General features: G+C 38.8%; 1 protein-coding gene across 1 annotated transcript; it reads left to right on the top strand.

Annotated features, from left to right (window-relative positions):
* Nucleotides 1-4,751: 4,751 nt before the first annotated feature.
* On the top strand, nucleotides 4,752-5,579 carry LOC141629014 (uncharacterized). Its single transcript, XM_074442088.1, has one exon. The coding sequence runs from the start codon at nucleotides 4,752-4,754 to the stop codon at nucleotides 5,577-5,579; it is 828 nt and encodes a 275-aa protein (XP_074298189.1).
* Nucleotides 5,580-12,976: the final 7,397 nt, after the last annotated feature.

The raw sequence follows: 12,976 nt of genomic DNA, 5'->3' as shown, positions 1-12,976 counted from the left end.
AAATAATGGATGCATCTACAAAAGGAATAGCCACTTCCTCATCAAGTGGCGGAGGCAACTAAAAGAGAACAAATTTAAGAGCATATATTCCGTCACAAATACTAGTTCAACAAATCACTAAGGCTAAGAGGATAGCACTAAATCACCTTCAAATGGTGTTAAACTAGACTACTTTCGTCCTCAATTTCCAAATACTTTCGTCAAGAGCGATCGGATGGTGTGGAATGATGATCCCCATGATGCTAGTAGCATATGACATGACAAGTCTCGAGTTCTCTACAAAAGTAAAGGTCATGGATCGTCCCAAGCTCGACAAAGTGGCTTGACAAAAAGGCTTTTTGGGAATAAAATGCTCAAATCGTTGTAAACAAGGGTGGATATGACTAGTATTCAAAAATTGACCTCATTCAACTTTCACATTTCAAAAATTAGAGATGGGGTTTGTCCCTTCCGTGCTAATGTCCTTTGCTTTCGCCAATCGCTTATTAGGCAACCGGTTAACCTCTAGACAATAGCTTTTCGGGGTGATAGTCACTCTGTCTCTGGGCGGTTGAATTCACAACCGTGTGGGGGCCCAATTCAATGGATCCCTCTCCAATACACATCGAAGTGGTACGCCTCCATCAAAACAACTAAAATTCTAAATATTTCAACATTTCATAACATTTGAGGTTTCCTTGGCAATAAAACGTTTCCACATACAAAATCTTTGAAATGAGCACTTCAAACTTATTGATAGAAAGTATTTTTGGGTTGCCATACCACAAGGTCAATCAAGGTCACCTAGACAAGTTAACCAAGTCCACATCGCATCACGGGGTTGGATAGGTGACTCACATGCAAACCCTTGACTAGGCTTTGGGTCATGGGTCGAAAGACACTAGTATGATACAATCTAGGGTGTTTTACAACCATTCTAGTAGGCGAAGTCTTAAGTTGAAAAAGTATTTGTAATGGTTTAGTTGCTCTTGTCAAAGTTCTCAATTAGGCATTTTTCAAAAATATTTCATCTAAATGCAACTATATGCCATGATGCAACTATTATATACATCCTAATGCAAGTGATTCTACCAACTAATATGACATATAAACTAAATGCAAGTCCTAAGTTCACATTGTTATACCGCATCAATCAAAATAAAGCCACATAGTCATTAACATAAAGAGGAAAAAGGAGATTGAAAAGATCATACCATGCGGTCTTCAATATCCTCATGTCTCGGATGTGGCGTAGTCGATCAATGTGAACAAGGATAGAACAAACACAATATATACAATAATATAAACTTGGCTACACTACAAAGGAAAATAACATGTTTGGTTTTTCAATTTTCAAATTATTATGGTTTTTCGAAATTTTTCAATTTTTTTGGATTTTTGAATAAAAGTTGAGTTAGAATTCCCCATCCCCACACTAATATGGGCATTGTCCTCAATGGCTAAAATGATGGGAAATTATGCAAACATGATGCATGATTTCTACACTAAATGCAAGCTACACTAATCTACACTACATGATGCATGGTTTTTGTTTATGACGGAGAGGATAATTTAGATTACCTCCCGTTGTGTATGTATGTACTTCCCCAAACCGAGTTAGACATTATTGCTAATGTCCTAAGGTTGGGTGTAGTTCATGCACACACTATGCAAAGCATGAAACTAAATTTGTCATTTTGGATTTTTTAGAGTGGGAACAATAAAATGAGAACACCTCAATGGGGCCGAGGTGTTAGTCCTCTATGGTGCTAGGACTACTCCAACAATGATCAAGATTAATAAAATACAAGTTAACAAAACACAAACTTCTTTTCATGAAACTTTGAAAATTAAAGAGAGGAGATAAGGAAACTTCACTTAAACTTAGGTGGGTGCCTCTCGCCCGCTCCACCTAGCTATGAAGTAATCCTCTAGAGATCGGCATCATCTCCTTCTAGATCGCTATCCCATATCCCCTTTGATGCATCACTCAAACTTGGGTCCATGAACTCGTCCTCTTCACTTTCAAGCTCCACCGTGTCCCCTCCGCAAGAATGGTTGCTCCCCTCCTCTTGTCTCCCGTTTGCCCCTTCATTTGCCCTCTCCGAATTGGGGAAGAGTAAGTCCATTTGAGCCCAAGAGGGAAATGCTCCCTCCTCACTAATCTTTCCCTTTTGAACCATATCGTGGTATTGAGGATAGAGTGCATAGTAAATGTCCACGTTGGTTTCGTATTGGCGGTAGTGTAAATCTTGTAGAATTCTCGCGACAAAGTCGTCGCGGGGGAGGATGAAGGGATTGGGATGGTTGTACGGTTGATAAGGAAATAGGTAGGGAGGCACTTTGATCTTCTCATCTTGGGATTGTTGCTCTTGTTGTTGTTGTTGTTGATTTAGAGGTGGTGGTGATTGTCTTGGTTGGGTTGGGTTTGGAGGGATGAGGTAGGATGGTATTGTAGACAAAGGTCCTCTTCTCGGGGAAATCCGTGGTAGGCCGGTCATTGGAAGGTAAATCGGATCACTTCCTTTCGTTATCCACTTGATGCGCTTTTCAACCCCCTCAAGGGTTATCCAATGATGATGAATGAGAATAAGGTCTTCATTTATCCTCGTGTTTCCCGAAAGAGGAGCATACTCATTATTCTCATTGAACCTCGGATTGAAATGCTTTGCAAGCCTAGTAATGAGTCCTCCATTCACAATGTGTTTCATCCCGTCATCATCACCATTCCTAAACTTTGCCCATTTCTCGAGTAACACTAGAGGTGCATTGAAGTGGTACACACTTCTTCCTTGAATATTGAGGTAGGATTCCATAAACACAAGGTCTAATTGGTTCACGATCGCCGGATCTCGGCGAGCAAAGAGAGTGCCCGAGAGGAATCGATAAGTAAGTCTCAAGATCAGATTTTGAATATGAAAAGCGAGACATTCCTTGTTGTGTATGAAATCCCGGCCGGTCATGGCCCTCCACAAAGGTTCAACACTATATTTCTTTGGCTTCGATGTTCGGGTAGGCGAAACATCGAGTCCAAGCACATTTGCGAATTCTACAAGGGTCATCATCCTTGAAACATTTTCTAGCCTAAATTCTATGCAAATTGTTTTGTTCAAGGTTGTAATCTTCAAAAAGCTCAGAAACTCAAGCACAAGGGATCGATAAGTTTGCTCATGCATGTGGAAAAGGGTAGAGAGTCCAAATACTTCAAAGAGGGCTTCCACTTGGTGATAAATTCCAAGTTTCCTCAAAGTATCATGATATAAAAACTTAGTAGGGAGAATGTTCTTACTTAGAAGCCGGTGGAAGACTAGTCTTTGCACATCATTTATAACTCAACATTTGAGAAGTCATCAAGTCTTGTAAGATCCACTATTTCTTCATGCTCCCTTCTTAATGTGTTGACATAGGAGGTGGAAGAACTTCCCCTCATCCTTGGTCTTCTCTCATTCCTAAAAGAAGATCTCCTTGGTGCCGTTCTTTGATTATTGACACTACTACAGAATTCATCAAGGACATCAGTGGATGGACATCGGATTTTTGAAAAAACAGATGTAATAAGTTTGCACATCGGATTTTTATAAAAGTCTGATGTAATTATATTATATGGACATCGGTTGTTATTTTCAACCCATGTCCATTATAATGGACATCGGATTAAATTACAACCCATGTCCATATAATCCTCAATTTGGGCGCAAAATGAAAACAATTCCCCCGCCCCAAATTATTTTCACTAGCATACTGAGACAAACCCAAACCCTTAGCTTACTCGTTCATCCCTTTCTTCTCTATACATCCTTCATCCCTTAGCTTCTTCACTTCAAAACCCAATCAAAAACCCAAAATCCTAGCTGCTGCTGCTGCTTCATCGTTCATCCCTTCTTCTCTCATCACCGGCGACATCATCCTTCTTCTCTTCACCGGCGATATCATCAGTCTTCGTTCTCATCACCTCGCGACATCAAACCCTAGCTGCTGCCGCTTCTTTCTTCGCTCTTTATTATTAGGTAATTAATCTTCCCCTATCATTTATATATTTATTCTCGATCATTTTATGGTTTATTTGAATATTTTACTGAAATGGTTTTTGATTTGTTTGTAATTTTGACTAAAGAATGAATTATAGGGTTATAATTTAATTGATAATCTAATTAGGGGTTTATTATTATACATTGCTATTATTGTATTACATGCATTTATATTCCTGGTTTATATATGAATGATACTCGTTGTTAGTTGAATTGCTGTTTGTTTAAGTGATGAATTTGTGTATAAGCGGATGAGCATTGTATTAATTATTTTGCACCTTCTTTGCTTGAATTTTGCCATTTAGTTTTTAAATAATCATTCAGAAAGTTTCGAAACTTGACTATTAGATTATCAAACTTATCATTCTAATGTTTAGTTGAATTGGGTCTCTTTTGATGTGGTTGTATGAGCAGATTAGTTGGTAGTTGTGTGAATGTATGGTCTGTGAAAGAATGTATGTGAATGTATGCTCAAATTGGGGGTCTATGGTCTGTGATTAGCATGTGTGAATGTGTAGTGAATGTATGGTCTGTGATTAGCATGTTTGAAAATCTGCTTACTATTTTCAGTCAATACGTTGTAGCATAAAAAGCATGTAAATAAACAAAGTAAGGAGTAAAAGTAAGGTAGAATGTTAATTAAGGAGTAGAGAGTTAAGTAATTAGGTGAAGTGATGAACTCTGAAAATAATAAGCAGATTTTAACCCTCTTCCCTATTATTGCAGTAAATTTGGAGTATGGATATGGATCGCGAATGGATGTTTGTTGATCGTTTGGATTCAAGATATAGGGAAGGGGTGGAATATTTTGTTAGACATGCTATGAATAATGCAGAGAATGTGGAACAACTTTTCTGTCCATGTGTTAAATGTGGGAATAATGAGTATGTTGATGCGGTAGAATTGGAAAGTCACCTCCTAATTAATGGTATTGACAAGAGTTATACAAGGTGGATTTGGCATGGGGAGGATGTGCTGCCCACTTTGTGTAATAATTTAAGGGATGATAGCGACTTTGAGGGAGAGGATTTTGATGAAAATGTTGATCGAGTAGACAATCTTATAAATGATTTGAAAAAATCCGCTGTAGACCCAAGTGAAATTGAGATGTTTGATAGGCTGTTTGGTGATGCAATAAAACCCTTCTACCCTGGTTCAACTTTCACACGCCTATCAGCAACTTTAAAATTGTATAGTTTAAAGGCTAAAAATGGATGGAGTGATAAAAGTTTCACAACTTTGCTTGAGTTTTTGGGTCAGATGTTACCGGAAGGCAATGAACTCCCTAAGCGTACGTATGATGCTAAGAAAATTTTGTGTCCAATGGGAGTTGATTATGTAAAAATACATGCATGTCGTAACGATTGCATTTTGTTTCGGAAAGATTATAAAGAATTAGACAAATGTCCAAAGTGTGGGAGTTCACGTTATAAGTTGCCGAAAAAGAATTCCACAAATAGTAAAGGTGTCCCAGTTAAAGTCTTGTGGTATCTTCCCATTATCCCAAGATTTAAAAGAATGTTTGCAAATTTAAAAGAGGCGAGAAACTTAATTTGGCATCTTTGGTGGTGATGGTAGAATTTTAGATGACAAAATTCGTCATCCTGCTGATTCAACTCAGTGGAAAAGCATAGAGCATTTGTTTCCTGAATTTGGGTCTGATGCTAGAAATTTAAGGCTTGGACTATGTACTGATGGTATGAATCCATTTGGTAATCTAAGTAGTCGATGGAGTACGTGGCTGTTTTCTAACAATTTATAATTTGCCTCCTTGGTTATGCATGAAACGTAAATATCTTATGTTGTCACTACTAATTTCCGGGCCTAAGCAACCTGGAAATGACATAGATGTTTACTTGGAACCATTGATGGATGATTTAAAGTTATTATGGGATGAAGGGGTAGAGGTATATGATGCTTATCGTGGTGAGACTTTTAACCTACGTGCCATGATATTTTGCACCATTAATGACTTCCCGGCATATGGCAACCTATCTGGTTATACTGTGAAAGGGGCTAAAGCTTGCCCAATTTGTGAGGAGGATACAATTTCTGATCGTTTAGTTCATGGAGGAAAGAATGTGTACCTTTGTAGCAGAAGGTTGCTCCACCGCTCACACCCTTATAGGAAAAAAATGAAGCCATTTAATGGAAAACAAGAACTTAGAAACCCTCCAAAAATTTTAAGTGGGAAAGAGGTTTATGAGAAAGTGAAAAACATTGAAAATAATTTTGGAAAACCTTATAAGAGAAGTGATGGGACCTTATATAAAAAGAGGTCTATATTTTGGGATTTACCATATTGGAAACATTTGTCCGTGAGACATTGTATTGATGTCATGCACGTGGAGAAAAATGTGTGTGAGAGCCTTATTGGCACACTTCTCAACATCCCTGGTAAAACAAAGGATGGTGTCAAAGCAAGACAAGATATGGCTGCTCAAAATATACGACCAGAACTAGCACCACAAATTAGAGGGTCAATGACCTATTTACCCCCAGCTTGTTATACTTTATCACGAAATGAAAAAAAAAGTGTTTGTGAATGTTTACATGGGGTGAAGGTTCCGCAACGCTATTCATCGAACATAAGAAATCTTGTGTCTATGAAAGACTTAAAACTGGTGGGTTTGAAATCACATGATTGTCACACTTTAGTGCAACAATTACTACCTGTTGCGCTTCGTGGAGTTCTGCCTAATCATGTTCGGGGAGCTATTATTCGACTTTGCTATTTTTTCAATGCAATATTTAGAAAAGTTGTTGACTCAGATACATTGAATACATTACAACGAGATGTTATTACTACTATGTGTGAACTTGAGATGTTTTTCCCTCCTTCCTTCCTTTTTCGATATAATGCGACTTAGTAGTACATTTGGTGAGGGAAATTAAGATTTGTGGACCGGTATTTTTAAGAAATATGTATCCATTTGAGCGATATATGAAGCCTTTAGCCGCCTATGTAAGAAACCAAAACAGGCGAGAGGTTGTATGATTCGGGGTTATATTGCGAAGAGGCCCTACAGTTTGTCAATGAGTACATGTCTAATGTTGAACCTATTGGGCTTCCGACATCTCGACATGAAGGAAGACTACAGGGACAAGGTACTCTTGGGAAAAAAGTAGTAACTGCTAATCCAGAAACCCTTGATCAGGCACACTTGTATATTCTCCAACACATGGTGGATGTGCATCCATATTTAGAGAAGCATCAAACCCTTCTAAGTGCTCAAAATCCTTCTAAAGGAGAAAGGTGGTTAGCAATGGAGCATAATCGGTTATTTCATAAATGGTTCTCTCGATGAAGTAGATAACGAGTCATTACTTGAGCGTGAGAAAGTCTCTGATGAGGTAAGGTGGTTAGCACATGGACCTAGTTTTCATGTGTTAACTTATCAAGGTTATGACGTCAATGGGTACTCCTTTTACACTAAGGATCAAGATGATAGAAGTACTATGCAAAATAGTGGAGTAGCTTTGATGGCTATGTCAATGAGTGTTGCTAGTGCTAAAGATACTAGACACCTTATGATGCTCAGCCATACTTTGGGGTCATCAAAGAAATTTGGGAGTTAGACTACGTTCGGTTTAGGATACATTTTTCCGTTGTATGTGGGTTGAGCATAATAAGGGCGTTCGAGTTGATAGGATGGGTTTCACGTTGGTAGATTTCTCACGTGAAGGATACAAATCGAGCCGTTCATTATGGCTAATCGAGCAAGACAAATCTTTTATATTAAAGATCCAGCGGATGAGAAGTGGTCGATTGTCCTTCATGGTAAGAAGCAATTTGTGGGTAAAGAAGCAATGGATGAAGTGGATGACGAATTGCCTCCTTTTTCTTCTGGATTGCCGCCTACGACTACTGATGATGTAGATGACTTTTATCTACGAGATGACCATGAAGAAGGGTTATGGGTTTGTTGGGGTTGGTGTCCTTAACAGTTAGTGCAAGGACTCATAAACCTCTAAAAGGATCAAAGGGCATACTTTGGTATTATTATCAGTTGATCCACGTTTATCAATAACGGTTGGCTTGCTAGATAAGTTTGACGTTATTGTCATACAGATGGCGGTGATCAACTGGTCCCTAAAAGTCACACCTATAGGATACGTTCGAGAGATGTGACGGTATAAAAATACTGTCATGTAGATGCCAAGATTGACTAACCAGTTAGTCCGAGTTATTTGACTAGTAATTAGTCAAATATGTGATGTTGAGATATTATATTTAATACGGATTAAATATCATGGGCTAAGGCGAATTAACCAGTTAATTCGTAAAATTAAATATAAAACGATTTATATTTAATTAAATGTATATTGAATATAATTATACAATACTTGTTTTTTGTCGGACACGAATTAATAATTCACTAACCCGTATTATTAGGCGATGCCTTAATTTCCGATAACCGATGACGATTTATAATCAAACCGCGTCATATACATTTGGAATTTAATGAACCGGACCACGAGTTAAAACCAAGAGGAAGTGGAAGCCCACTTCCCTTGTGTGGGTCTCGGTTTTGCCGAGTGAGAGGGATCAAAAGGGAGAGCTTCTCCTCCCTTCTGACCTAATCATCATTTGAAACAAAAATTAGGGTTTTGAAGAGTATTCTCCTCACGAAAAACCCGAGATCTCTCATCTCGAAAAAAACTCACATCAGTTCTCCCAATATTGCAAAGCAATCAGAGAACACCATCTAGCACAAGGGCATATCTCGGACAAGGTCTTGGGTGCAACAATTAGGAGGGAATCTGGTTTGATTTCTGTTCTTTACGCCGTGCATCAAAGGACCCGAGGTTGATTTCTATACATTAATCATTTCATTATGTTTTTCGTTTTATGACTATAAATTGCATGTTTAAATTTACGTTATAGTCCTGCAATTAAAGGGTAGTATACGGATATTAACCCACAAGTGGTATCAGAGCGAGGCCACGTGAATTTTTCCATGTGTTTTTCATAAAACTATCTTGAAACGATTTTTGTTTTGTCTAAAATTCCGTGCGGCTGCAATTCTCACGGCAGATATTTTTTTCTCATTATTGCTGCGTTTTTGGTTGCATTGGGAACCGTGTCATGTTTACACGGTTGCTCTTGTTGTTGTTTTGTCTCGAAAACCGTATCGTGACATGTTTTACACGGGTTATTTTCGTTTTGATATTATGCATATTGTTATTTTACCCGATCATTATAACAATATGTTAATGTCTAGCATTTTGTAGTTTTGTTTTCAATCAGTTTTGATCAAAATAGCGTTTGTTTTGTTTCACCAAAACTGTTTCACGAGGGTTTTAAGTTTTCCAGAGACTTTTGCACTCGATCGACCAAGTTTTTAATCGATCGAGTGGTTTTTCTTCACAAGTTTTTGTTCGATCGAGTCCTTGTTGTACTCGATCGACCTGCTTTAAAACCCCACTTGCTCGATCGAGGAGTCCTCGTACTCGATCGAGCGGATTGTGATATAAGTCCTCGATCGACCACCGCTTAAATACGATCGAGTACCTCTGATTAGCATACCTCTCGATCGACTTGCGATTCGATCGATCGAGCCCTCTGTCCCTCGATCGAGCACTTATGTCCCTGGATCGAGGGATTTCGCTTTGACTTTTGAAAATTTGTTTCTTTTGATTTAAATTTTTTTGGCTTCATAATGTACATTATACGGATATTGTACACTCGCTATGATTGTGAAACGGTTCACACACGTACCATTAAGTTATTTTAAAGCGTATTTAAAGTAATTTTGTATTAGATTAAAATTAAATGATAGAAGCGGTTTTATCACATGAATTTTAATCATTAAAAGGTTGTTTGGATAAATTTAACATAATTACGGAATTATGTCACGAATGAATTTGTTTTTAGTTGATGCATTTTTATTTATCGTTAATTTTTGAATGTCGTGAATGCCCTTTTATTACGTATTTAATTTTACAAACGGTTGTAACTTAGTGTGGCCTTAGTAGAACGTGTTACCGTAATGATGGAACACGGTCTTGGTTGTATTTTGAGATTTCGTATCTCCGTTTTGGATTTTTCACTTGTAATTACAGTTTTTAATTAGAATGTAAATAGGTTTATATTTTGTAATTTTAATTGTAATTTTTGAGAAGACCAAAGATGGAGACCGGATGCTCACTCCCGCTACATGGATCAAGATGGAACATCAAGACAAGCTTTTCGGGTCCAACGGTGGATTCCAAAGTTGTATTATGTTCTTATACTAGGATAGGCCACACTAGGAAATTTTTATTTACGTATTGCATTCTTTCATTTATTTTTATGCAACGATAATATGCATCATTTTCCGCCTAAAAACCAGACCACCTAATTTATTGCATGAAAACTGACACATATAGAGGTCACGAGTTAGTTTTCATTGACATTCTCATGTCACACGTTTTAAAGCCATCATCCAAATAAATTCATTCACGACGGACGCTAGTTATTCGTTCACTTAAAATGAATTATAATTTTGTTGATGGGATCTTCCTCGTATAAACCAAAATTGAGAACGGTCTTTATAGGTCAAACTTCAATGAGTCCCTTCTTCGTCGGTAGGCATAATATGACCCCTTCTACGTCGGGTAAGTTGGAACCGATTGACCTATTTTATCTCAACACTGTGGTCACTCGTACGATCCTGTGACTATGGTGGACTATAGATAGGATTTACGGAAATCTATCGACCAAGAGTTCTTCCGGAAGAATTAGCTAAACAGTTGGCTTATCAATTTACAGAAATTGAGTCTTGGGATCACTTGTATCTTTCTTGAGGGAGATCAATTATGCAAGTGCGAGAGTCTACATGTTTAAAATGAATTTTAAAATAGACTTAAATCACCTCGATGAGTTGCTTATTTCGTTTTGTTTTTCTTTCTTTTTCGTGTAGATCACGATTTTAAATCGCTAAACAACAAATGGTTGGTTCAAGTGATAACCCAATGCCAAGTGCCACATTGGACCGTGAGTCCCGGCCGGATCTTCATGAATCGGATGAATCGGTCTACTCGATCAAGAATGATGGATCCAACTTCGCGGACTGGGAGGCGGCATTACGGAATGCTGCCCGCGGCGACGGGAAGCTCAAATATCTCTTGGAGCCCATCCCGGCAAACCCAGGTCCCACGGCTAGAGCTGCTGAAGTCACCAAGTTTAATGATTTATGTATGGAAGCGGGTGCGATTAAAAACGTACTCATTTTTGCAATGGAACCCAATTTGCCGAAACGCTTCATAGCCCATGGTGCAAACAAGATTTTCACCACGCTCACTAAGGAATTCTCGAAAGCACCGAGAATCGTGACCTATGAGCATACCACTCGCTTCTTTGATGCGAGACTCCGAAGGGCCAACCGGTTAGCCCACACATTCTCGCATGATTGAGAATGTCGAGAAACGGGAGACCTTTAACTGTAACATCAGCGAGAATATTGTTATCGACCGTATTCTTCATTCACTCCACGATGGTTATTCGCAATTTAGAGCGAATTACTATATGAATGATTTGAAGAAAACTCCGCATGAACTCGCACTCCTCCTCGTACGCACCGAGAAGGACATGAAGTTCAGTGGGAGCATGAAACAAGATGTTCTCGTTGTGTCGAATAAAGGAAAGGTAAGGGCAAAGCTCGAGCAAACCTAGCGATAGGTAAGGCGAAGTTCAAGAAGTCGGGTTCGGGTAAGAGTGGGCCTGGTGAGTCGAGCACCTCATCGGGCGCGACAAAGAGCAAGAATGAAAACATGGAATGCCATCACCGCCACAAGATGGGCATTGGAGACGCACATGTCCTGTTTATCATGAGGACTTAAAGGCGGTCGTGTTAAACTGTTGGTATGTCTTCCTCTTCTTCTACTTTTATTCATATGATTGAGATTAACCACGCAAGTTACGGAACTTGGGTACTTGATACTTGGTTGTGGTTCTCATCTCGTGTAATCATGTGCGGGGGCTCAAAACATCGAACCCCTCGTAAAGGGTGAGGTGGACCTGCGTGTTGGGAATGGAGCAAGAGTGGCTGCCATCTCGAAGGGGACATATGTGATCCAGCTTCCTAGCGGATTTGAGTTGTCATTATATGATTGCTATTATGTTCCTAGTCTTTCGAAAAACATTATTTCAGTTTCTGCACTTGATAAACTTGGTTTTTCATTTGTAATAGAAAATAATACTTGCATTTTCTCATTACACGATATGATTTACTGGCAAAGGCGGTCTCCATGAACGGAATTTATGTTTTAGATCGGACACGGAAATATTACACGTAATGAATAAAAAGTTAAAGGTTGGTGACAAAGATCAAACGTATCTATGGCAATGCCGTATGGGACACATTAATGAGAAACGCGTAAAAATTTCATCAAACATGGAGCTATCTCGGCCTTTGATTTTCAATCATTTGGCACGTGTGAATCATGTCTCATCGGTAAGATGACTCGTATTTCCTTCAAAGGTGTTGGAATGCGCGCTGCTGACCTATTAGGACTTATACACACGGATGTATGTGGCCCTATGTCAATCACCGCACGAGAAGGCTATAGGTATTTCATCACTTTCACGGACGACTTAAGTAGATATGGCTATGTCTACTTAATGAAGCACAAAAGTGAATCCTTTGAGAAATTCAAGGAATACCAGAATAGGGTAAAGAACCTATTAGGTAGAAAGATTAAAACACTGCGTTCGGATCGTGGTGGCGAGTATCTTTCTCACGAGTTTGATCAACACCTAAAGGATCGTGGGATTGCCCTACGCTTAACTCCACCGAACACCTCAATTGAATGGTGTGTCCGAACGGAGAAATCGAACACTACTTGATATGGTTCGATCCATGATGAGTCACACGGTTTTACCCGATTCATTATGGGGTTATGCTCTTTGTCGGCCGCTCTAATACTTAAATCAAGTCCGTCTAAAGTCATGTTGACAAGACTCCATATGAACAATGGAAGGGAAC

The sequence above is a fragment of the Silene latifolia genome, chromosome Y (assembly GCF_048544455.1).
Source record: "Silene latifolia isolate original U9 population chromosome Y, ASM4854445v1, whole genome shotgun sequence".
In the NCBI taxonomy this organism is placed as follows: Eukaryota; Viridiplantae; Streptophyta; class Magnoliopsida; order Caryophyllales; family Caryophyllaceae; genus Silene; species Silene latifolia.
This window is presented reverse-complemented; position numbering and strand designations above follow the sequence as displayed.